This window comes from Scardinius erythrophthalmus, assembly GCF_964197995.2.
Source record: "Scardinius erythrophthalmus genome assembly, chromosome: 11".
Classification (NCBI taxonomy): domain Eukaryota; kingdom Metazoa; phylum Chordata; class Actinopteri; order Cypriniformes; family Leuciscidae; genus Scardinius; species Scardinius erythrophthalmus.
In genome coordinates, this window is record NC_138231.1 from 32,524,032 (window position 1) to 32,550,806 (window position 26,775).

Below are 26,775 nucleotides of genomic sequence, written 5' to 3' on the forward strand. Positions count from 1 at the left end.
CCTAAGTCACTTCCTTAATAATTTAGACATAAGCTAATGTTGATTTATTCAGCAGGGCTAGTGCCAGCAGGAGACCCGGAGGATCTGAAATGTGTATTAAAGTAGGACAGAGGCAGCCGGCGCCATAATAACATTTGGATAATTTTATTATGGCTCACGGCTCAGTTCATTTCCCCTTCTGCTCGCTGCATGAAATTGTTTGATTCTCACAGTGCCTGGAGTGAACTGAGAAGGTGCCACACGCACATAAACATATGCAAACACACTTTTTCGCGCAGTTCGCAGGCAGCACACCTACTCCCTCATACCTTCTCTCTCTTTGCCATGAGTTCCTGACTGACACGTGCTAAAATCTCTCTCAAACACTCAAAGAAGAGAACACCCAGAGAACAGGCAGATAAATGATGCGTCTCATTACAGGCGATGCGCGAGTGGCAGCACTTTAGATGAGAATGGACTGAGATTAATACCTTCTGTCATAGCTTCTTCTGTCAGAAAGAAAGAAAGAAAAAAAGAAAGAAAGAAGGCTGCATTTGTTTAACTAAAAGATATGATGCTGATGGTAAAGTCTGTCTCCATAGAGAAAGACTGGAACAGTGGAGTCAGCATGCTCCTGCCTCAGGGCTGAGTGTGTGTGAGTGTGTGTGTGTGTGTGTGTGTGTGTGTGTGTGTGTGTGTGTGTGTGCAACGATTTGAAATGTCCTGTTGCCATTCACTATCCTACCATCTTTTCCAGTCCCTTATCCTTTTTTCTTAGTAGCATGCGTAATAGCCTAGAATCTCAACATCAGTTGTGGATTTTATAAATGTTTTGAATGGCACAGCCTATTCAGTGTGTGAGTGAATAGGCCTATATTGAATTCATACGCCATTTTATTTAGAGTGATGTTTCCAATGCAATAAATATATTTAGCGAGTCACACCAAAACACTTTGGTTCACAGTTATATTTTGCACAAAAATGACATGCAGAGTTCCCACATATTTTAAACAAAATCTCCATTACCTTTCCAGTAACATTAAACGGATAAGGATTTTTAGAAATAATTTGATAGAAACTGCACTCAAAATGGCCCTCAAATAGAGCTAAGCAAAATGAGGTGAAAATAAATAAAAATAAAAAAATACTATAATACGTTTAAAAAAATATTTTTTTAAAGATTTGGCTAATTTCCACTACGTTTCAATATCACAATTTTAACAGGTCTTGCATAGTCGTGATATAGGTTTCAATCTGTGTAATGGCCCTCTCCCCCTCTGTGAGCGCGCCCGTGCGCGCACTCACCATCCATTTGCAGGAAGCGCCTGCGGCAGCGTTCCATCAAAACTAATCATAACCATTCAAATCTGCCTCCCCGCTGCAAGATGTAGGAAGGAGGACGACTGTTTTACGCAGAAAAATCACCAGACCCCCCTTTTACATCATAGAATAAGAGAAACTGCACATTTATGTGTATTACAACTAGCTTCTTGTGATCGGTTATTTCACTAGTTGTTCTGAAGTGAGCAGAGATCTGCAGGGGCGTTTGTTTGAGAGCGCGGCGCTCTCTCTCTTTTTCTCTATCCGGGTCTGGCCCAGAGGGGTTGTGAAACCCCTGGAGCGACTCTCTGTGATTTCAGCTTCAGCTGGGCTCCATTCCTCAGCGCTTGAGCAAGGGGCGCGGACAGGAGCCCAAACACGGAGAGGTGACACGTCGCTGGATGTCCCATGTTCCAGGTGAGTAGCGCCAGATTGGGCTTTGTGGGTTTTTTCTACAGAGAGAGGCAGTGGGTCTTCAGAGCGCAGCTGCATGTACGCATGTGCCAGAGGATGAGCGCGTTTGGGACAAAACAAATATTTATCTTCTCCCAGTTTACATCCTGTCGCTTCCCGATATGTGTAATGGCAGCGCAAAAAGACACCTGAAGCAGTTTACGTTGGCACATGTAAAACTGTTCTGTAGCGTAGCCTCGAATAATTGACTGATATTGTAATGGCGTCCTCGATTAGGTTTCGCGATGTGATACGATGTGAAGTCGCAAGCTCCAAATGAGAGGCGATTGTGGAAAGCGATTTTGAAAGTCTTTCTGTAACACAGCGGCTGCTTTGATCTTCCCACTTATAAGGGTTTGTGGTTGTCAAACGGCTGGCTTGATCGCAACTACAGTGCGTTTTCACGCATTTGCTACACTTTTGAATGTGGCTGAGGATGTTTTCTTGTTTGTTTGTTTTTGTTTGTTTTTTTGTGTGTGTTTAGCGGCGATTGCTATTTTTAACCGCGATGTTTAAAGTCGAGCATTCCTTCATTCTCATCTTGTAGCCGAATACCATGCAGCTGCTGCACGCTCACAGCGCGAGCGAGAGGAACAAGACGCACGTGCGCATGTTACAATGGAATCGCCTTTTAAGTGCATTGATTGACGCATGATTCACTTTAAATGTATTCTCTGACCGGTGTATCGTATCTTGTAAGTTATGTTCTGTTGGCTTACAGCTGTGATGCCACATGCTACCAGCTCGTGGAATTGGCATTGTTGTCCAAGTGGATGTGTGTGGTACTGTCACCTGACATTTCAGTCTAGATAGACGGTCTAATTAGGTTACCTGGCCAAGGGTTGTCATCAAAACGGGCATAGTGTTCACTAGAGGGGGTATCTATCTATTCATCTACCCATCCATCCATCTATCTATCCTTCTGTCTAACTGTCTGTCAGTGCAACAATATACATGCCGATGAAGACAAAATAACCCTGAGATTGAATTTATTTTTTCAACTTTTTTTTAATTTATTTTTTTATCTCAGGGCTCTTCAGCTCATGTTGCCTTGTGGGATAGCAAAGTGTCCATTGGTACATCATCCTGGGATTGTTCACCTATACTGTGTCATGAAACGTGATTAACAAAACAGAATTCAACATTATTTTCAGAAATTATCATGCTAGTGAATACTGGTCATGCTCTTAAAAAGAATTCCATTCCATTGCGCAAAAGGTTCTTTATAATGGAAAAACTGTAGTTTAGTTTAGGGTGTGTTCACACTTGTAGTTCGGTTCGCTTGGTTTGTTTGGTCCGGACAAAAAAAAAAAAAAAATAGTCATGGTTCGCTTAGCGTTTACAATTTCACATTAGGCATTTTAACGCCAAACCTAAAGATACCAAACCTAAGGGCATATAGGGATATATTCACAACCAGATTGGTTTGCTTTTATTATGTATATTTAATTTATCGAACATGCAAAACAATGTGTGCTGGGCTAAATGCACTTTCTCTCTGAACTTCCTACATATGATGGTATTTTGACCAGCTGAAAACCTGTGAAGAGCTTATTAAATGTGTAAAGGAGTCAAAACACGCACACAAACGAAGATCTGCTGCGAGGAGACACGCATCTGATGCCTGTACTGAGCTGTGATGAGCAACATTGTGACTATGACAGTAAAAAACAAGTATGCTTGAGCATTCTGTCCTTTTTAGGGTCGCATCTTGTGACATCTTGTCCCGTTTTTGGTTCGTTTACATATCTTTGGTGTGTTTTGCGTTCATATTTCATTCGAACCGCACCAGAGTTTGTTTGGAAGTGAACCAAGATCCATCTTTTCAGCGTCTTGATCCGCTTGTTTGATGTCTACCAGGACATAGATGGCAGCGTTCACACTTATTCAAATGAATCGCACTAACAGAGTACTTGCACCAGGGTTGGTCTTAATCGAACCAAACATGCCAAGTGTGAACACACCCTTAGATTATTAAAAATGTTTTTCACAGTAGAGAAAAAAAAGCAGTTATTTTAAGAACTGTTATGTGGTATCACTGCAAAACATGCCTTTTGGAACTTTCCGCTGGTTTCACAGACAAGGCTTATCCTAGTCTCAGACTAAAACGCATCTTTGAGCTGTTTTAATTGAAAGTAACTTGCACTGACATATCTTTAAATTTGTCAGTGCCATTGTTTTTTTCTCGATGCCCACCAGTAATATTTTTTTCCCAAAGGCAAGTTTATAAAAGCTACTTGTCCTAAGTAAACTAAGGCCTAATCCTGGCTTAATCTAAGCCCAGTTTGTGAAACCAGGCCCTTGTCTGGTGAAATTGCGCATATAGCCAGATTTGACCTGTAGAAATTAAGGTTTCCTGAGAAAGCTTTGCACAAACAGAATCGGCATGTGGACGACACAGCCTCATCTGTTAAATCTGGTATAGGAATCTTGTATAACTGTAGGGGATCATAAAAGTACAAATGTAATTGGTCTCATAGAGAACACAAGCATTCCTGTACAGAACACCATCACCCACTAAAAACGCACACAATAGATCGCACGCAGCGAGCTGAATTGCTGCCCACGGACAGGGCAGAGTTGCTGAGTTTTCTGACTCATTCTTGTATAGAATATTCAACATGTTAATGTGATCTTGGAATCACCTCAAACACAGGTTACTAATCCTCAGTCTGTCTTCAACGCTTTTCCGACACATCCATACTTTGCATATGCACCCATGAATATGGATAAGATTAAGAGTAGGATGTCATGCAAGTCTTTCCATCTTTCCGTCTCTCTCTGAGTCCCCTGCGCCACAAACATGTGAAATCAACTGTAGCCTAATGGTCAGACTTGAACGGGAACCAGACAGCACCAGGGTTATCATTAACTATAACCATAACAAACAATTTTTTATTTGAAATAAACGTCAACTGAAAAATAAATCTATAGTATATATAAAAAAACATTTAAACTTATTTTAGTTCAGCTAGTTGCCAAAGCAACATTTCTCATATACTTTTAACTTGAAGTAAAATGACTAAAACTGAAATAAAATGAATAAAAAAACTATATAGACATATTTAAGAGGACAAAAACAAACAACAAAATTACTCAAAATGAAAAAGGAAATATATAAAATAAATTCAAACCATTAAAAAACTATAATAGTATATAAATGATAATAACATTGTCTAGCACACAGACTGTTGAATATATATATATATATATATATATACACTCACCTAAAGGATTATTAGGAACACCATACTAATACTGTTTGACCCCCTTTCGCCTTCAGAACTGCCTTAATTCTACGTGGCATTGATTCAACAAGGTGCTGAAAGCATTCTTTAGAAATGTTGGCCCATATTGATAGGATAGCATCTTGCAGTTGATGGAGATTTGTGGGATGCACATCCAGGGCACGAAGCTCCCGTTCCACCACATCCCAAAGATGCTCTATTGGGTTGAGATCTGGTTACTGTGGGGGCCATTTTAGTACAGTGAACTCATTGTCATGTTCAAGAAACCAATTTGAAATGATTCTAGCTTTGTGACATGGTGCATTATCCTGCTGGAAGTAGCCATCAGAGGATGGGTACATGGTGGTCATAAAGGGATGGACATGGTCAGAAACAATGCTTAGGTAGGCCGTGGCATTTAAACAATGCCCAATTGGCACTAAGGGGCCTAAAGTGTGCCAAGAAAACATCCCCCACACCATTACACCACCACCACCACCCTGCACAGTGGTAACAAGGCATGATGGATCCATGTTCTCATTCTGTTTACGCCAAATTCTGACTCTACCATCTGAATGTCTCAACAGAAATCGAGACTCATCAGACCAGGCAACATTTTTCCAGTCTTCAACTGTCCAATTTTGGTGAGCTTGTGCAAATTGTAGCCTCTTTTTCCTATTTGTAGTGGAGATGAGTGGTACCCGGTGGGGTCTCCTGCTGTTGTAGCCCATCCGCCTCAAGGTTTGTGCGTGTTGTGGCTTCACAAATGCTTTGCTGCATACCTCGGTTGTAACGAGTGGTTATTTCAGTCAAAGTTGCTCTTTTATCAGCTTGAATCAGTCGGCCCATTCTCCTCTGACCTCTAGCATCAACAAGGCATTTTCGCCCACAGGACTGCCGCATACTGGATGTTTTACCCTTTTCACACCATTCTTTGTAAACCCTAGAAATGGTTGTGCGTGAAAATCCCAGTAACTGAGCAGATTGTGAAATACTCAGACCGGCCCGTCTGGCACCAACAACCATGCCACGCTCAAAATTGCTTAAATCACCTTTCTTTCCCATTCTGACATTCAGTTTGGAGTTCAGGAGATTGTCTTGACCAGGACCACACCCCTAAATGCATTGAAGCAACTGCCATGTGATTGGTTGATTAGATAATTGCATTAATGAGAAATTGAACAGGTGTTCCTAATAATCCTTTAGGTGAGTGTATATATAATACTGCAATGTGTATATTATATAATGTATTGACTGCTGCTTTGTAAATTTAAATCAGGAACAGGCAACTCCGGCTCTTTTGCGTTCTCCTTTTTTGAGGTGGAGAGTTTATCTCCAACCCTAATTGAGCACACCTGAAAATTTTAACCAAAGTCTTCAGGTTTACTTATAGACAATAGGCAGGTGGGTTTGAGGTCGGAGCTAAATCTGCAGGACAGTGGAGTGGACGCTGAGGGCCAGAGTAGCCTATCACTGCTTTAATCATGCAAAACATAAACCTATATATATATACATATATATCAGTGCAATATTGAAGCAGTGGTCAGAGAGGACCGTCATGTACTACAGGTGCTCGATTTGATTTCCATCTCTCCCACACCGGATGGCTCGCCACATTGGTGTGCTCAAAGATGGTCTCTCTCTCTCTCTCCGAGCCGTACATACCCAGAGACACACTCGCACATTCAGTAGTTACTCTTTTTTTTGTCAGCCTCGGGCTCTGGCAGTAAGTTCAGCTATATCGCACCTTGGTGTTCCTCTCTCTCGCTCGCTTTCATTCTCTCCCAAGCCTCGGAGGTAGAGGCGATTTGTGATGCTGCGCTCACACTGTTTTTTAAAAAGTGCTTCCTGTGAACTTCTCTATCTCTTCAGATTAGTCAGGGAACAAATTACCTGCCTGCACATAAAAAGCCCCTCTCCAATCCTCCGCACAGCCATGTAACGAGCCTGATCTCCCTTTTGAAGAGTGGGCATGTTATTTTCCCTCTCGCCTGCAGGCTACCCTGCCATGCAAATGATTATGAAATTAAATTTAAAACTATACATGTATTCAGCCTCTCTCTTATCGCTATCTGCACAAAGCGCATACAAATCAGGCCGGGATCAGGGCCCCGGCTCAGGACTGCACTTTAAAGCTTTGCTAATTGCTAATTGGGTATCTAGGTGTGAAATGGGCTCTGCTAACGAGAATTTAAAATGTGGAAAGGAGGTTTTCTCTCTTTTTTTCCTGTTCTGCTCTCACTCTCTCTCTCGCTCTGTCTTTCTCTCTCTCCTTCTCTTTCCTTTGAGAGATGTCAGAGCTGTTTCTGGTGACATGCCTGTGGGCAGGAATGACAGAATGAGACAAAAGAAGAGAGGTCTCTCATTTCAAAATGGAGGCTCATCCTCACATAGGGATATATGTGTGCTGTGTGGAAGAGAGAAATGAGATACGGGTCCAACGTTACCTCGGCCGTGCGAAAAGAAGGCCGGTAGTTTAATGATTAAGGATTCGGGCTTCTAACAAAGGCTGTTGGTTGAGTTCTAGCGGAGGATAAACCCGAGGACTCGAGTTACAGAGATCACCGTCCTGTTATATTGGCATTATGGCCTCGGGCGAGAGACTTTATGCCGGGTTTCTCCCAAGGAACTGGGAACCTCGGCGCTGCATATTTGAGGTCTTTCTCATTCGACACACCTCTTTCAGGTCATGGAGCTCTCTAATAATGAGCAGAGATTTGAATCTGGTGTGTTAGATGAGGTAGACGTCTACATTTTTCATGCTGGAGGGTTCCAGGAGCAGAACACTGCTAAAAGTGCGAAAAGCCCAAAAATCTGTGCTGCTTATAGCAAGTGATTAAAACTAACTACAAAACTGAATTCTGATTTTGCAAGACTGATTTTTTTTCCTCCCCCCCCCCCCCCCCTCTGAAATCTATTAATTAATTTTATTTATTTTAAAAAGAAGAAAATGTAATTCAGACTTAAAATCATGACTTGAGTATGTAGACTACTGTATTAAAATATAAGGCATAAAGTCAAAAAAGAAAAGGAAACGCCTCATAAGGCTCATTTTTGAGTATAATCACATGGTGCAAACTAGCAGAGAAAAATAAAACAGGAAATTATATCATATCATCTCTTTTTATGACAAGGCAAGGTCAAGTCGTAAATGTCATGTGGTGTGAGTCGTGTGACTTCTCCAAACTATATATTTATGAATTAATTCATGATATTTGTAAAAAATAAAATCAAAATAATAATAAAAAAATTATATATATATATATATATACTTTTTACTTCATAAAATATTTAAAAAGTAGTTTTACATATTTATATATTATATTTTATTATATAAATATATTGTATTCAAGGTCTAAGGAAAATTGAATTAGTTTTACTTTTATTGTTTTACTTTGTTACGCCACATGACACGTTATAGAGTCATTATTTAAACTTTCTTTTAAAATAGCATGAACCTTTTCAAAACCATCACCATCTTATTTGCTACGGACCCATATCTTTTCCTTAAAGAAATGTTCACAAGACTATGGAAAGACTCTGACCGTATAAAGTTAATGAGTCAGATGATCGCTGTTGATTTGCTGATGGATGAATAGAGCTTTTTTTTCATCCCTCCTCTAGCTTTGAGCCCTACTGAGCTCTAAAATCCGCTTCCTCATGCGTTGCCTCTCTCGGAGGCACAGCGCCGGAGACAAACATCTGCCTTATTCTCCAGAGCCAAACCTCAGCTCTGTGCTGTTCATACTCAGACAGCGGTTGCCTCGGGGTTCTCACGACACACACACTAACACAGGGGAGAGGAGAGAGGCGTGAATGTAGAAGCACTTAGAAATGTGTTCTTGATCAAGGTCACTCATATTGGATGATCTTGTATTAGTCTAATGACTCAAATGAAAACTGGCATATTTTGCCATATAAATTGTATTTAGAGATTAACAGGGCCAAAAGCAATTTCATCCGGAGTACTCTAGAATCATTCATACATAAAAATATCAATGTATAATCGAGTGAGCCCTGATATAAGCTATGATGCATTTCAGAGGGGCTCTGTTTACAATTGCCTCTATTGCTATACAGACTATAAGAGGAAAATGAAAATCTGCTCCAACCTGAGAAAGTCTGCAGTGAGTTCCAGCTGAGCTCTATTTGCAAATCACACATTCATGTATATCAGAACAGCATAAGTTCAATACCGTCCACTCAGACAGTCACATCAGTAGCAAATCATATGAAAAACTGAAGGCGAGTTCAGCAAAAATTGAAAATTGTCATCATTCATTCGCCCTAATCCGTTTCTTGATTCTGTGGAACACAAAAGGCAACATTTCGAATAATATTCACTCTTTTCCATGCAGTGACAATGAATGGGGACTGTAAATTTGAAGCTTCAAAAAGGATGCAAAAAAATCATAAGCGTCAAATGGACCATTTAATGATATAAGTGCTATATTGCAAGATGAGCTCAGCTGGTAGCATGCACGTTGACTGGATCATTGATTCGGCGAGTTGATCAAAATCAGAATTGACTCTGTTTTGTAAACGGCATCGACTGGTTCACTGAAATGTCGCCTTAAACGAATGATTCGTTCACAAACCAGACATTATTCATTCTCTCAAAATGGATCTCAAGATTTTCAGTAAACTTAGATTGTTTTTTTTGGTATTTTATTACTTCTAAAGACTTTAAAGATGTCTATGTGTAACCGGCCCTACTCGACATGCTCGGAGCGGGATTTGAACCGGGGTGTCCGGCGTGGGAGCTGGGAATGTCAACAAGACTGTAGCCTGTAGCGCGCCTGTTGAGGCCAGGAGAGTGAGGTTTACATGCACAGCTCTACGTCTGTTTTATGACCACTTTTGATACATTTATGGTGCTAAATTATGTGTAGCTTGACAGTCTCAGTCCTCGTTCACTTTCATTATATTGCAAAAAGTGTGCAGGAGGATATTATTTGAGATAATATTGGGTTGGAGTGAGAAATACGTTATGACACAATATTCATTTTTAGGTGAACTGTTCCTTTTACATGCAGTTTCACCTGTTTAGAGTAGGGTTTTCTGCCTACTGGCTATCATTGCATACACAGACCAGTGGCTTGCTTTATGTTGTGTCGAAATTATTCTTACCATACACAGAAATATCAATTAGCTCACCACACCTTCATCTCTCTCTCTCCCTCCCATCTGTCACATTCTCTCTTCCTCTCACACATACACAAAAGGCTGTATACACACACACTCGAAAGTATATGGATGGCCTCAGGGTTAGACATGATCACAGCTGCTTCTGGAAACTCCCAAATCAAGTCAGCCTGCCTGAGCTACATAGCCCTTTAATAATTAGCAGGTGTGTGTCTGTGTGGGTGTATTAAAGACATAATTTACTGCTTAATTCAGCTGCAGTCCAATACGGAGTATAGCTGACCGTTTGCTTCTTTCTCTCGCTTTATCTCTCCATCCAAGTTTGAAAGTGTGTGAATGAGAGAGTGTGTTTTAATTATTAGGCAATCTATAGCTCCCTTTCCCTGCACCTTTAAGAGCGCGTGCCTGTTCTGGTAGCTGAAGGTCACTAAAACGCACAAAAAGCTCTCAGCTCTGCGGTCCAATATAGCGCATGCGCAGTGCCTCGGGACTCATACACTGTCAGACTGCAATATGGCGAGAATGCCTGGCAGCGGGGACCAGTGCTGTAGAGATGATGAACCGGACCCGATGTCGGGGGATCGGGAGAGAGACGGAGGCTCGGGCGAGGAAGAAGAGGAAGAGATTCAGGAGATCCAGATCACAGGGGAAGAGGGAGAAGTGTCAGAAGAAGAAGCCGAGTTAGAGTGGGAGGAGTGCGGGGAGCCTGACAGCTGCGCTGCTGCCGTGGAAACGGGGGAAGCGGTCCTTATGCGGAATACGGACCAGCTCGAGTCGGGGGCTGGGGACCCGCTTTTCGCCGCTTTGGACTCGGGACCCGAGGGAGACATGCACCGCTCCAGGCTCAGCGAGAACACGCGCCTGGCCACCCGGTACGCGGTGCGAATCTTCCGGGAATACCTGACGGAGAAGGCGCAAAGTACGGACTTTGAGAGCATGGACAAACACGCGCTATGCAAAGTGCTGCGCTCGTTCTACGCGGAGGCGCGCTCCAAAAGCGGACAGCTGTACAGCAAGTCTTCCCTCATCAGCATCCGGAGCTCCCTCAACCGGTACCTGAACGAGCCCCCCTTTTGCCGCACGCTGGACCTCACCAAGGACCCCGAGCTGCGCAGCGCCAACCTCGCGCTCGCTGCGGTCATACGCAAGCTGGAAGAGCAGGGCGCCGGTCCCGTGGTGCAGAAGCAAGCCATCACGCGCTCCGACCTGAGGAAACTCTACACGTCGGCCGTGTTCAGCGCCAGCTCGCCGTTCGGGCTGCTCAACAAAGTGTGGTTCGAGACTTGCATGTACTTCTGCACGAGGGGGCGGGAGAACCAGCGCGAGCTCGAAGAGGACTCTTTCGGGCTGGCAGTGGACGAGGACGGACGGAAGTTTGTGTACTTCAAAGCGCTCGGGCCGTACCACAAGTCTCGTTCCGCCTCCTGGACGAAAAAAAGATCCGACACGGACGATGACAATCTTCCCCGCATGTACGAGACCGCCACGGAGTTTTGTCCCTACGCGAGCTTCGTAAAGTACCTCACGAAGCGCAATCCTCTCTGCAAGGCTTTTTTCCAGCGCCCACGGGATCACTGCAGCGAGACCGACACGACCTGGTACGAGAATAAAGCTATCGGCAAGAACCTGCTGGGCACGAGAATGCAGATGCTGTCGCGGGCCGCCAAACTGTCAAAGACCTACACCAACCACTGCATCGGCGCCGTCTCCATAGCAACGCTTAACGGCATTGCGGGCATCGGGTCAAAGTTAGCGCCTCTCCACGTGTCCCCGGAAACGGTCAACAACGGAGCGCACCTGCAGCACGCGCTGCACTGCGAGGACGAGGCCGAGCTCAAACCGCAGAAGGTGATCAAACGCCCGCGGACGCTCGTCTATCCGGTTAGCGTTCCGGGACCGGGGGCATCGCCGAAAAGACTCTGCGCGCGCGCCGCCGTGGAGCGCGCGGACACTCCAACGGTCACCGCGCTAGTCTCCTCTCATTGCGAACTCAACGGAGAGAGCCCTCATATGCTCCCCTCACAGGTAACAGCGATTTCATGTCTTTAGCACGTCGGTATAACATAAAGACAAAACGCTTTTGCCGCGTGACACGGCCTTAGAATAGCGCTTAACAATTTAGGACCAGTTTTACTAGCGGCCCTGCTGTCTGTCAATCACATCAGTCAGAGGACAATTGTTTTTTTCACACCAAGTGTATTTATGCAAATGAACGCATTAAAGCAACAACCGTGGGATGTTCAATTTGACTCATCTGTGTGTGTCATTTTGCATGGAACATTTGTCTGCAAATCCCAGATTTACTTCTTCATTATAATGTCAGTTTTCGTATGATGTTGTACTGTATAACCAGGGCTATCTTGTGAAAGAGTGCTATACAAGTCAGAAACTTTTACTCACCCTCAAGTTGTCCCAAACCTGTATGAGTTTCTTTGTTCTGCTGAACACAAAAGCAGATGTTTTGAAGAATGTTTGTAGTTGTGGGGCACCATTGACTTCCATAGTATGGAGAGAAAACAATAACAATATATTGTTCAGCAGAACAAATATACAGGTTTGGGACAGCTTGAGGGTGAGTAAATGATGACAGAATTTAAATTTTTGGGTGAACTAGATCCCTTTACTTTGAATTTTGCCACTGCTCCCCAATAATACACTAAGTATATGCATTTAAAAAAAAAAAAAAACTCTTTTGAGGTCTAGTGTTTCTAGACTAAGATAGCCTAAATACACCTTTAAGTTAGTTATTAGATATGCATTTGTTCTTTTTTTGTAACTCCCTGTCTTTATAAACCAGTCCATCTCCATTTTTGCTGGGGGGGGGGGGCAGCAGCACATCTGCCAGTGGCGGTCCATTTGGGAATGTGATTAAGATTGATTTCGTTATATGTTGGTGAATATTTATTATTATGCTTTGTAAGTAGGCTGCACTAAAACAGGCACATGCTTTCTTCAGCCTTCAGCATGAAAGTGAGTGTGAAAAATAAAAGCATTTGTTGCCTGCAGAGGAATGTGCTAATAACGCATCTGTGCAGGGCTCCAGCAAAAAACAATGACTCCTAAATATAATACCTGTGATGAGTTGTTTGTAGTGTGTTCTTCAGCTGCATTACATATATTAATGATCAGAATTAAACAGCCACACTACCTGTACGGCACTAAAATATTCATCATCAGGAGTTTATACCTGTGCTTTTTTTTTAGTACAACCTCAGCTACATTGTCATTATGAATGTTCAAGTATTTGCTGCTGTTCTTTTCTGTTTGAAGTTGCCATGCACTAAAATCACAGCATGTAGCCTATTTGTCTTTAAAAATAGGTTGGGGTAAATATTTATTAGCGACCCCTAGAGGGGGAAGAGATTGCTGGAAAAAAGCATCCTGGAAAAAAAAAAAGCCTTTTCAATTATGACACTTTGTAATTTCACATTCACATCCAATTATATACTGTTCCCTCCTTGCTAATTAACTGATGTAAAGTGAGTCTTTGCTGTTTTCTTTATCTTTCTTAACACTTGCTGTACGTGCTGAGATGTGGGTGAGATGAGTTAACAGTAAAGCGTTTGGGTCAGAAACTTTGGGAGACTTTTTACCTCATGCATCCATTGAGTCATATGCATTATTTAGCTCCACCATTACATTTACGTACACTTCCCTTATCAACAAAGCTGCATTTATTTGATCAAAAATACTGTAATGTTATAATTTAAAATAACTTGTCTATTTGAATATATTTTATATGATGTGATTGCAAAGCTGAATTTTCAGCATCACTACTCCAGTCTTCAGTGTTACATGATCCTTCAGAAATCAGTCAAATATGCTGATTTGATGCTAAAGACACATCTCTTATCATTGTGCAGCTTAATATTTTTTATGGAAACTCTGATACAATATATTTTATTATAGGATTATTTAAATAAAATTTAACATTATAAATGTCTTTGTCACTTTTGTTCAATTTAATGCACCCTTGCTGAATAAAAGTATTAATTTCTTTAAAAAAGACCCCGAACTTTTGAATGGTTGTGCCTATTTTTTGTCATGAGACTGTCTCAGCTGTCTTTGTCTTTGTTTCAACTGTCATGAGAAATTTAGAAAGCTTGTATGTAGACTAATTAAACCAATATTATAATGGTAGATCCTGACACATGGTACTGCATTATAACACTGACTGTTTCTGTTTTCTAGACCTCTATATATATTAACAACCCTCTTTCTGCCTCACACTCTCAAATTACAATTAATCTACAGAAATATTCCAAAATGGGCATTTACTGGTCACCGTAAACACTATAGAGAGCTCAGCTCTGTTTAAACTCACATCAGTACTAATAATTCATCTTCCCTGCTTGTTTATTTGGAGCAACCAAAATTCCAGAGTAGATTTTTCTTAAGTTGGTGTCAATGTCTTTCCAGTTAGCTAATGGGAGAGCCAATAGCTCAAACTTCTCAGGCTTCCAGCACCATCCATGACTGTGGAATAAGTTGTTTTTATTCATGTAATACTTATTTTTAATTAATGGGTTGCATTTATTTACTGCACAGTTCACCAGACTAGCTTTGTTCTTTAAGGCACATATTACTTTTGTAATGTGTGTGTGTGTATAAGTTGACTTTATTTTTGTCAAAAGTCTCTGCCAAATAAATAAAGGCAAACATTTTCCAACCCATCCTCTCATTTCCTCATTGTTTACACTGTGTATATAAAATTACCCAGAAAATAAAAAGGCTTAAAAAAAATGTTGCATGAGAAAATGCCTCTTTGACCCAACTTATTCTCCCCGTAGGCATAACACTCCATTCAGCCACCATCAGAAAACTGCACCAGCTAAAACGCCCAGTTGTGCCAGAGATGTTTATCATTAGTGCTTTAACGTGCTGGCCTGGATACATGTTTACTTGCACGTTCTGTGTATTACCAAGGGTTAATGCTTGTTTTTCAGGTCGCTGTATAAAGCCAGTCTGTTGAACTCACTCTCTCCGCATGTTTCATTCCGTAAGACAGTCGACTCGGATAGCATTACTCCACTCTGGGCGAAAAATGCATTGATATTGCACTAAGTACACAAGTATACTTATGTTACCGTTTACTTTTTTTCTGTTTTTCATCTTTAAAGGAAATTCTGCCCATGGCTGTTTCATTGTGCCTCGGTAGAGAGTGACCATTGAGATTTAGCAAACACTTATTTCCAAGCGCAAGCAGATATTATGTCAGACGAAGCCCATGAAACGAGGCCCTACTGAGGCTAATTGGATTGTGGCTACTGTAATGATGTTTAGTGCTGACAGCGAAATCTTCATTAATGTCATAATGGGTCAATTTAATTTGTTGTAACAGTTGTCAAGGTAGAAGTGATTATCTGTGTTTATGTTGTGAACCATTTAGCACTGCGCTCCCATTCCACGCTCATGACACACACATTAACCAAAATGAAGAGGCTGTTTGAAATTGTTTCTGTTATTCCAGTTTAGTGTGCAGAGACTGCTATAAGCAAGCCATTGAAAGGTTGATTCCCAAAAGTGTGTAAAAACTATTTTTAAAATGTGACTCTGAGTGTCCAAACTAGGCTGCCTGTTTTCTGACAATAGACAACGGGAGTTTGAGGCAAGAGGCTGTAGGTGTTGGTTCTCTTTGGTTTCTGCTAGTGACACTGAAATGCAAAATTGACACCTGTTTACTTACTCAGACTCCTTTTGTGTACATTACGCATTGTATTCCAAAAAATATATTTACAAAAAAACAGTGGTCCACAATCCTTTTACTTCAAAGAGCCAAAAATCAAACTTGATTAAGGGTCATGGACTGAAAAATGTGAAAATGCATTGTTATATTAATGTATTTTTTCTCTACATTTCAATGCAAGAATACAAACGCAAAAATGAAAACTGTCAATTATTACTCACACTCATGTCGTTCCAAACCCGTTCATCTTGGGAACACAAATGAAGATCTTTTTAATGAAATCTGAGAGCTTTCTGTCCCTCCATTGACAGCCTCCGCAACTACCACTTTCAAGGCCCAAAAAGGTAGTAAAGACATCATTAAAGTAATCCATGTGACTCGTTCAATTTTATGAAGTGATGCGAGTGCTCTGTTTGTGCAAAACAAAACAAAAAAAGCATGGTAAATTTGTAAATCACTCACGTCGCTTTATAAAATTGAGTGAGTGACATGGATTACTTTACTGATGTCTTTACTACCTTTGTAAAATTCATTACATTTATATAGTGCTTTTATGGGTACTCAAAGCACTTTACATATGGTAGGGGGGGAATCTCCTCAACCACCACCAATGTGCAGCATCCACCTGGATGATGCGACGGCAGCCATATTACGCCAGAACATCCACCACACACCAGCTTATTGGTGGAGAGGAGACAGAGTGATGAAGCCTATCAGTATATATGGGGATGATTAGGTGGCCAATGGGCAAATTTGGGATTTGTAATAGCCACAGATAGTCAGGACCTCGGTTTAATGTCTCATCCGAAGGATGGCGCTTGTTACAGTATAGTGTCCCCATCACTATACTGGGGCGTTAAGACCCACACAGACCACAGGGTGAGCGCCCCCTACTGGCCTCACTAACACTTCTTCCAGCAACAACCTGGTTTTTGGGCCTTGGAAATGGTAGTTGCGTAGCTGTCAATGGAGGGTCAGAAAGTTGTCAGATTTCATTAAAACGGTATTAATTTGTGTTCTGAATGTTGGGTGTGGAGCGACATGAGGGTGAGCAATTAATGACAGAATTTTCATTTTTAGCTGAACGATCCCTTTCAAACAAAAATATTATTTAATGTTTCATTATTTGATGTTTTAATTTCCTTTTTTTGCCCTCTTGTGATATGACACAGCGGGCCAAATAAAAGATCTGCACAAGCCAACTTTGGCCCGTGAGCCCTTATTTTGGCATATCTGCTTTAAACAGGCAGTAACAACTTGTGTTGCCTCTTAAATGTCTTTCCTTTTCAATTGACGTTACAATCCCTGTTACTTTTGCAACCCCTCCCTTTCAACCACCTCCATCTTGGTCCATTCAACGGGCACTTTTCATGATCCAATCAAATCTTGATGGATAAATTCAGTCTCTATGAAAGTATCATAGAAAGTTCATACAATTTCCTAAGAAAATATAGCTCCATAGTTATACTCTCCTACTTCTGGTATGTTAATGTCCACTTTTCATGATCCCGAATGCATAAATCCTTTTTGTTTTCTTTTTTTAAAGAAAAGAAGTAACCTTCTGCTACTCTATGTATATTAATCGTGAAATTGCTGCAATCTTACCTATCTTTTTTTTTATTCTCAGGAAAATCGCAGCAACAGTGTGGGCATGTCGACCCGGCCTATCTTGGCACATTCGCCGGTCTCCCCGCTGGGCACAGCTGGCATCCCCACACCTGCACAGCTCACAAAGGCCAACGCGCCGGTGCACATTGACGTGGGGGGTCACATGTATACCAGCAGCCTGGCCACATTAACCAAATACCCAGAGTCCAGGTAAATTACACACACACAGTGGCAGCTTGTCAGGGGAGGCAAGGGAGGCACAGCCTACCCAAAATTGTATGCCTCAGAATGTGTATTTCTTGTTTGTAATTTCACAACTGTAAGTGAAACCACTGCGCGCGCGTCTTCCCCGAATGTGCCGAATCTGCGAAACGCGAGTCTGAGGGGATGGAGAAAGGGAGGGGGAGGCAAATCCATAGCCAGAGACTTGTGCCTCCGTTGGTAAAAAAAATTTGCCAATCACCATTGTGTATTTCACTTTCAGCGATTAGGAGTATTGAGAAAAGTAACATGGCAGAAGAGGCTAGCTTCGCTTGGTATATCAACCAATCACCGATAAGACGTAAATTACGGTGTTTGGTGTTTTTATCCCCCAACGGCACCTTTCAGGCTGCAAGGGGATGGGTAGGTTTAAGGTTGAGGTTAGGATTAGCTGCCTGGAAGAAGCCATTGGGGGCTAAAAACACCATCGAGCGTAAATTACTTGATATTAGTTTGAACTGCTACAGCTGATGGAGAGTAGAGATATTGAATATTTGATCGCAAACAAATTTACTAAACTACCATTTAAACAACTGCTACAAATTAAAATTGAAGGAAGACCCCATGCCTATTTAGATATAGGCTACAGCAATCAGCTTCACTAAATGAACGTACATGCTCTTTTAACGCGGACATTTAAAAGGACAGAAGGATGGATTTTTTGCTTCAAGTGATAGGCTAGGGCTAGGTGAGTGAACTTATATTTATATTGTCTTGATGTCTGTCATTTTCTATAAATATTCAGGTTTATAAGTGACCAAAAAAATCCATTTTAAAGTAGTTAAAAAATCCGACAAACAAAGAGAGATGGACAGTGTAATAGATGCAGGGAGGTGGTCAAATTAAAAGGTGTGATTTTTATTTATTTATTTATTTTTTTACCCATTTGAATAACATGTATTCCACTGTCATCTAATGGCAGTCAGCCTAAAATTTCTAAAATCACATCATCCTCTGAACACGTCTGTTCACACACAAGTCCTTCATGATGTGTGTTTGCTCCATATGCGTGTTTTGTGTGTATGTGTCTTGTCTGTGCTCATTAGCTCACTGATCGGTATATTTCTGCAATGCCAAAGAGCATTATTGTCTTGTAGCTGCTGACTGAGTCAAACATCAGAGCACAGGCCAAAAGGAGCCTGAAGCGCTTTGAGCCAGACTAGCATCCAATCTCATAACTGCTCACATGTCTCACACGGTTTCCGCCTCCCACTGTCCTTTACAGTGGCACAGAAATATGTCTCACACACATTGTCTCATATAGGGTCCACACAGTCTGGTATAATCTATAGGCTTTGAAAAGCCTTTGTAATTGTCATATAGATGTTTCAGAGAAAGGCATTGGCATAAGTGACAGATCCATTCGCCCCTTGGCTACTTCATCACAAGCAACATCAATATGACAACGCACTCATCAAAGAGAAAGGAACAGGGCGCTGGATGATGACATTTGCGTCGTCAGGAGCAATGATGGCCGCCGCCTCCAGCCATGCCCCTCCATGATGCTGATGCAGGCTACGGTTTAACCAGACTGTGCTGACCGAAAGAGCTGTCAATCCACTGTCGTGTATTTACACGAGCGCACACGCGGATGATGTTAGATGGTTTTTAATGAACACTTTAGCAAAGTACTTCTCAATCTTCCAAGTACCAGCTAGTCACAACAATGTTCCCTCAGATTGTTTCTGTCAGGTATTCTGCAAAGTTGACATCTCTTTAGATGCATGAAAAATGCACTATATTAATGATTCCAATATTACTGTAGGTATGAGAAATCAGTCCATTGACTGGTCTTTATAAAAAACATTATATATTAATTTCACATGACAACATTTGTAGTGCATTTCAAACAAATGTAACTTTTAAAAGTTATACAAGATTCAACTCATTTTTGAAGTTAAATTTAAGGTAATTTAAGTTGAAATGACTTAAAACCTCCAAGTTGATTGCACTTAAAAATGTAAGTAAGCAACTTTTTTAACAGTGTACATTTATTCAGCAAAGATGCATTAAGTTGATCAAAAGTGACCGTAAATACATTTACAATGTTATAAAAGATTTAGATTTAAAATAAATGCTGTTCTTTTGATTCTTCTATTAATCAAAGAATCCTGAAGAAAAATTCGAATTCACATTTTCCACAAAAATATTTAGCAGCTGTTTTCAACTATAATAAGAAATGTTTCTTGAGCAGCAATTCAGCATATTACAATGATTTCTGAAGGATCATGTGATTCTGAAGACTGAAGTAATGATGCTGAAAATTCAGCTTTGCCATCACATTTATTTTAAATTGTAATAATATTTCACATTATAACCGTTTTTACAATATTTTGATAACATAAATGCAGCCTTGGTGAGTATAAGAGATTTCCAATCTTTTGAAAAGTAGTGGTTTATGGGCGTTTTCACAAGAGAAAAACCTAGGAAAGCAAGTTGTTGTTTTGGTTACATCTAAATATTCCAATATCTGTTCCTCTCTCAGGATTGGCCGTTTGTTTGATGGCACAGAGCCGATCGTTTTGGACAGCCTGAAGCAGCATTATTTTATAGATCGGGATGGACACATGTTCCGCTACATATTAAACTTCCTCAGGACCTCAAAATTGCTCATCCCAGATGAATTTAAGGTAGGACTTTAAATCTGATGATGCATCAATATTATTGCTATATAGAGGTTTTTAAAGAATAAAGGAATAGCTCATCCAAAAGTTAATAATCACCATCGTGTTCTGAACCAATATGCTGTTTTGCTCATGAAACGGTAGGAAAAAGATAGACTTTTTCACTACACAATAGAATCACTACACAATAAAAGTATCGTAACAGCCATAAATACAGATTGAATTTTCATGTTTAGGTGAACCGTTCCTTAAATATCAGTGTCTCTGTGCATCTGTGTGTGTAGGACTACTCTCTGCTGTACGAGGAGGCCCGATACTTCCAGCTGCAGCCTCTGCAGGCCGAGCTGGAGCGCTGGCGTTCTGAGAAGGACTCTAGGTACACATCACGCATGTGTGAGTGTGTGGTAGTGCGTGTGGCCCCCGAGCTGGGAGAGAGGATAACGCTCAGCGGCGATAAAGCCCTCATCGAGGACATCTTCCCAGAGATAGGAGACGTCATGTGCAACTCTGTCAACGCAGGCTGGAACCACGATTCCAATCACGTCATACGCTTCCCTCTAAACGGATACTGCCACCTCAACTCCGTACAGGTGCGGAACAACCTTATACACGCCTGGCAACAGCATTTATTTATTTGTTTGTTCGTACATTTATTTATTTATTGTTTTTTTTTTACTTTTAGGAGATAGTTCACTCAAAAATGAAAATTCTGTCATTAATTACTCACCCTCATGTCGTTCCAAACCCGTAAGACTTTCGTTCATTTTCGGAACACAAATGAAGATATTTTTGTTGAAATCTGAGAGCTTTCTGCCCTATCAATTTTAATTTTGGGGTGAATTAACCCTTTATAAACTTTAAGTTGTTTGGCATAATCTTTTATTATTTCTTTAAAAAAGAACTAACATGCTTCACTGCTTAATAATAAATGTTAAACTTTTGTCCGCCAATCAAAGTCATGTAGTGGCAGGCGCGCAGATTGCACTGGGGACGGGGGGGGACATGACCCCCCCAGATTCATAGTGACCCGATCCGTCCCCCGCCCTCACTATCCCTACGAAACGCGACAAAAATCGGTAAAACAGGGGATTAATCACTGTTTTCGCTATACATTATGTGTATACACTATAGCCTACATAAACGTGTTTTTGCAAAACGGATTTAAATCCGATCTTCAATTCCCGCGCTTGGTCCCGCGTCTGTGACTTACTTTCACTTTGATTTGCGATAGTTTGCTTAATGAATATGTTCAGCTTCTCGTCTGCGGCGATGCTGTTCCAGTAGCGTCGCCATATCTGGCTATAACATTACATATAGCCTATAACACGCTCTCACACGTTTATTTTTTAGCATTTTTGGGAGGAGTAAAATTTACATATATGGTTTCAACAACCAGATGCATTTACACTTGTTCAGTTTCGTCTGGGATGCGGACCAGACCTCCTCCTGAAGTGGTTTGAGCGATCGGATTCAAATCTGTCTCGAATGCGTTTCGGAGGGCATTTACACCTGGTCTTTTCACGATCGGATAGCTATCCCATCACAGAAAACGCATGAAGTGGCCACTGGCCAGGTGTAAACAGCCCCTATTTCTGATCTGAACCGGTGATTTTCTGAACTGAAAAAAATTGACTGTATAAATGTCATATAAAGGCGATGAAGTGACAAAAAACAATCACCTCGTTTTTTCAAAAACCAAACAATTAGTATTATTATTATTTGCACATAGGTTCTTTTCTTTTTTGTTCATAATGATAGACTTTGTATGCTGAGATAAGCAAATGTTAAAAAAAAACATACTTTGCTAAAAACATGAAGTTTTGGTGGGTGATTGGCATACTAGTCAAATAACAGTCTGATCATGCATTGCTAGTGGTGATCAGGTAGGCTTTTGTTTACCTTTGGTCATTGTTGTTTATCCATGATTTCAAATAACAATCCCCCAATGGCTTTTTAATGCAAATCATTAGCCCAAATTATGCAAAGTTACTACTTGAGCACTAGTTAAAGCCCAAATTACGAAAATAACGAATTGAGTTTAAATCATTTGCTGACAGCTTGGTCCCCCCCAGTTAAAAAATTCTATCTGCGCCCCTGTGTAGTGCAACTAACATGCAGGAAAAAAAATATAAAACTATTATATATACATAATATACAAATTACATATCAAGGGAGGACCCTTATAAGACTGCAAATAAGTCTCTTAAAATATCTGATCATTTACACTTTTTATGGCTAGGCAAAGTTAGTTCAGGTTGTCATGTGGTATGACTGCCCAAAATATTTTAAAAATAATTATATTAATTTGATATGTAATTGATATTTAATAATAATTATTTATAAAAAAAAAATATATATATATATATTTATTTTATTTGTTTATTTATATATATATATATATATGTATGTGTATGTAATTTATATATATATATATATATCATGAATGCCACATATACACATACATTCATACTTTCAGTATACTTTTTTCTTTTATATAATGATTAAGATGTGTATACTCACATTTATCTACAGTACAGAAAATTTTATTTTTTACTTGTTTACACCACATGTAACCACTTTTAAATTAAATCTGCAATCTGCAAACGGCTCCATCCAGGAGCTTTAGCTGATAGCATTAGAAACTACAAACACTGGCCAGTAATTCATGTCAGGTATGAATGTATAATATGAACTAAATTTTTCCTATACTGTTCTCTGTAACCATTTCATACTGTGTGTGTGTGTGTGTGTGTGTGTGTGTGTGTGTGTGTGTGTGTGTGTGTGTGTGTGTGTGTGTGTGTGTGTGTGTGTGTGTGTGTGTGTGTGTGTGTGTGTGTGTGTGTGTGTGTCTAGAGGCTGTCTAATCCTGTTTGCTTATTAAATCTTTTGGCCCCTGGCACTTGCCGTCACACTAATGGAAGCAGGAGATTGAGAAAAGCAGAGGCTGAAGACAGGAAAGAAAAATGAGAGAAAAAGAGAGTTGAAGGACAAAAGCATGATGGAAAGTCACTGAGAACAGACAGACAGTAACTTTGACCTGTAAATGAGAGGTTGTGGGGGGGGAGAGACCAAGAAAGAGAAGGATGGTGGAAAACTGTAGATGGAGGGAGAGAGTGAAGGAAAATTTAGTGACGCAGTGCTGGAGAGCAAAAGAGGAAGGCACATCCTGAGGGCACACTAATGGAATGTGATCTCACAGTTCTGTGGAGCGAAGATCTGCAGGACTGGAAGAAACGGCGCGAGAGGGAGAAACAGACAGACAGAAAGAAAGACGGAATAAGAAAGTGGTTTAAGTATCTCATTTGATTCAGTTGAGAGAGCTGCTGGACAGATGGTTTATAACACTTTTGCTGTGTTGTGTTTCTAACTGAAGACGGCAGTGATTCTGTGCCAGGGGTGTTCAATTAAAGGGATAGTTCACACAAACATGAAAACGCTGTCACTATTTACTCATGTCGTTCCAAACCTCTATGCTGTTGTTTTTCTCTCTGTGGAACACAAAAGCAGAATCTTCACAGTTTTATTTATTTTTTTTTTTTTTTTTTTTTCATACAATGATCATTTTAAAGCTTCAAAAGGATTAAAAACATCTAAGTAGCTCATACAGGGGTTCATTTATTTGAATATTATTTAGAGATTAATTCAAGATATTCTCTGAAAACAAGGCTTAATCTCATCCAGTTTTAGGGCACATTAAATTGATCGTGTGAAGTGATAGTAAAGACAATTATAATGGTACAAAATATTTCTATATCAAATAAATGCTGTTCTTTTGAATTTTATATTCGTAAATTAATCATGAATAACATTTTTTACAAACATATTAGCACAACCGACTGTCTTCAACACTGATAATAATTTTGAGCAGCACATCAGCATATTGGAATGATTTCTGGAAGATCATGTGAGTAATGCAGCTGAAAATTCAGTTTTGAACTACATAACTACAGTAAAAACTGGTTCATTTTGATCAAATAAATGCAGCCTTAGTGAGTTTAAGAGACTTTCAAAACCATTATAAATTGTACCGCCCCAAACTTTTGAACGGTAGTGTATATTAATTCTTTGGACTGTTGATATATGATTGGTATATGATATATTGACTATGAAAAGATAACAATTTGGTGTGTGTTTGGTCATTTTTGTGCTCATCAGGTTCTGGAGCGACTGCAGCAACGAGGCTTTGAGATTGTTGCTTCTTGTGGAGGTGGTGTGGACTCAACCCAGTTCAGTGAGTACGTTCTGAGGAGAGAGCTCAAACGAAGTCACCGTGGGGTCACGACCTCCGTCATTCGAATCAAACAGGAACCGCTGGATTAGCTGCCCGCTCTGACAAACAATAAACTGGATATGGTATTTTTAACTGAATATAAGGGATGTTTTGATTTATGTTGTAATCCTAAGAGACATTTTTTCATTGGTACTATCCCTAAATAAACACTTTCAAATAAGGAAAAAATATTGCTTAAAAATCACATAAGAATGGTTTCTGAACTTCTCTGGCCATACTGAGTGATATATTTGATTCTCTTTATGAGGGTTTGTTTTAAAACTTCAAGACTGCCAGATTGCACTTTTGCTGGATTTGTCTTCACCATGACAGATGAGTGGAAGAGGCTTAACTAATGTTAGACTCTATATACGACATCTTGTAAAGAATTTTCATCTGCCATACTTATGTAATACGTTTTTTTTATTATCAATGGTTTATGTTGCTGATCTTCAAGTGTTTCTCTCATAAATAGCATATCACACCAGAGCACACATAAAGGTTAACACAGCTGTGGATTTCTGGAGGATCAAATGACTAGACAAATTCTCATTTTGTCAAAAACAGTAATGAAACTGAATGATCTGAAAGATTTCATTAAAAAGTATATTTCTTTCCACCACTGTTCTTCATTCTTAACATTTTAGCAGACAGGTTAAAATAGAAAAACTGTAAGCCAGTCAGAAGAATTTATCTTTTAATCTTACACACACACACACACACACACACACACACACACACAAAGATTTTCTTTTTTAGTTTGTCCATAAATTTACAGTGTCTGGCTACACTTAAAACTGGTTGATAATCCATGAGATTAAAGTTTGAGAAGAATGTAATGTGATATTGTTAATAAAAGTTTTTAAAAATCACCAAGACTTGTTTATTAACATCTGGAAAATATGTCTAAAACATAAAGTAGGCCTACAAGATTCAAAGGTATGTCTTTTCAGTTACATGTAAATGCAGAGGTAAATGCACAGGTATAATTAGCCTAGTAGGCTACTGGCATGATTTCGTCTTGATTGATGGTTCGTTCGTGAATCATTCCAATGGCGTTCGAGTCAGCGTTTCATTGGTTAGATGATAGATCTTAACGAATAGCCTACGGAATGAGTAGCCATGTTTCCATCACCACGTTTTTATCCGAATTATGTGATATCGAATGAAAAATGTACGGTGGCCCAGTAGTGCACAACACATCGAAATGTAAAAAGCAAACATAAGTTCACAACACAACGGAAACAAGCCACAACACAACGAAATAAAGCCACAACACAACGGAAATAAGCCACAACACAACGAAATAAAGCCACAACACAACGGAAAATCTACAACACAACGAAATAAAGCCACAACACAACGGAAATGCTCCCGACCACTAGAGGGCTCTCGGAGCCCGGTAAAGTTAGTTTTCCTAGCCATTGTTCTATAGAGTCAGCAGTCTTAATATATCAATACCACGATTAGTTTTAACAGTGTATAAAGACATAAAATATTACTTCAAAATAACCTACATGAATTATAGCTGCGTATTTGATTTATACTCGAGAACGCTTGGACGCGCTACCACAGCGCATGATCCATAAGGGAACGTCTGGCAATTCCATCAAGTGGTTAAAACGTATAATTTATTATAATATAATTTGATAAATAAAAATAAAAAACATTTGTTGAAATAGGAAGGTATTGGCACAATTCCACCTATAATAAGTCAGTCTGGTCACTAGAACCACAAGCTTTGTGACATGATAAAAGAAAAAAAAAACTTTTACAGAAATTTCCTAAAAAAAATGTTTACTGTAAATACATGAAGGGTATTGGAAAAAAGTCACCTGTATTAAGTCAGTCTACTATCAAATACAATCAAGCTTTGGATTTTGAACATGTCTGTTTTTGAATGTTAAAAGTAATTTTAATTAATACAAATTATACGTTTTAACAACTTGGAGGAATTGGCAGACGTTTCCTCTGGGATCAAGCGCTGTGGTAGCGCGTCAAACTAACTTTATCGCGCTCCGAGAGCCGTCTAGTGGTCGGGAGCATTTCCGTTTTGTTGTGGCTTTATTTCGTTGTGTTGTAGATTTTCCGTTGTTTTGTGGCTTATTTCCGTTGTGTTGTGGCTTTATTTCGTTGTGTTGTAGATTTTCCGTTGTGTTGTGGCTTATTTCCGTTGTGTTGTGGCTTATTTCCGTTGTGTTG

The 26,775-nt window shown here is 40.1% G+C and overlaps 1 protein-coding gene across 1 annotated transcript; it reads left to right on the top strand.

The window, feature by feature from the left end:
• Positions 1–1,221: 1,221 nt before the first annotated feature.
• On the top strand, positions 1,222–25,445 carry kctd1 (potassium channel tetramerization domain containing 1). Its single transcript, XM_081378585.1, has 5 exons — positions 1,222–1,716; positions 17,438–17,628; positions 20,165–20,309; positions 20,588–20,893; positions 24,459–25,445. Exons 1-5 carry the CDS (start codon positions 1,708–1,710, stop codon positions 24,621–24,623), a joined length of 816 nt encoding a protein of 271 aa, XP_081234711.1. The 5' UTR covers positions 1,222–1,707; the 3' UTR covers positions 24,624–25,445.
• Positions 25,446–26,775: the final 1,330 nt, after the last annotated feature.

What these genes read in the sequence shown, in the direction of transcription:
- kctd1 (XM_081378585.1), top strand. An exon ending in ACCAAATACCCAGAGTCCAG is followed by an intron (nt 17,629 to 20,164) that starts GTAAATTACACA and finishes TTCCTCTCTCAG; the next exon opens with GATTGGCCGTTTGTTTGATG. An exon ending in TCATCCCAGATGAATTTAAG is followed by an intron (nt 20,310 to 20,587) that starts GTAGGACTTTAA and finishes CTGTGTGTGTAG; the next exon opens with GACTACTCTCTGCTGTACGA.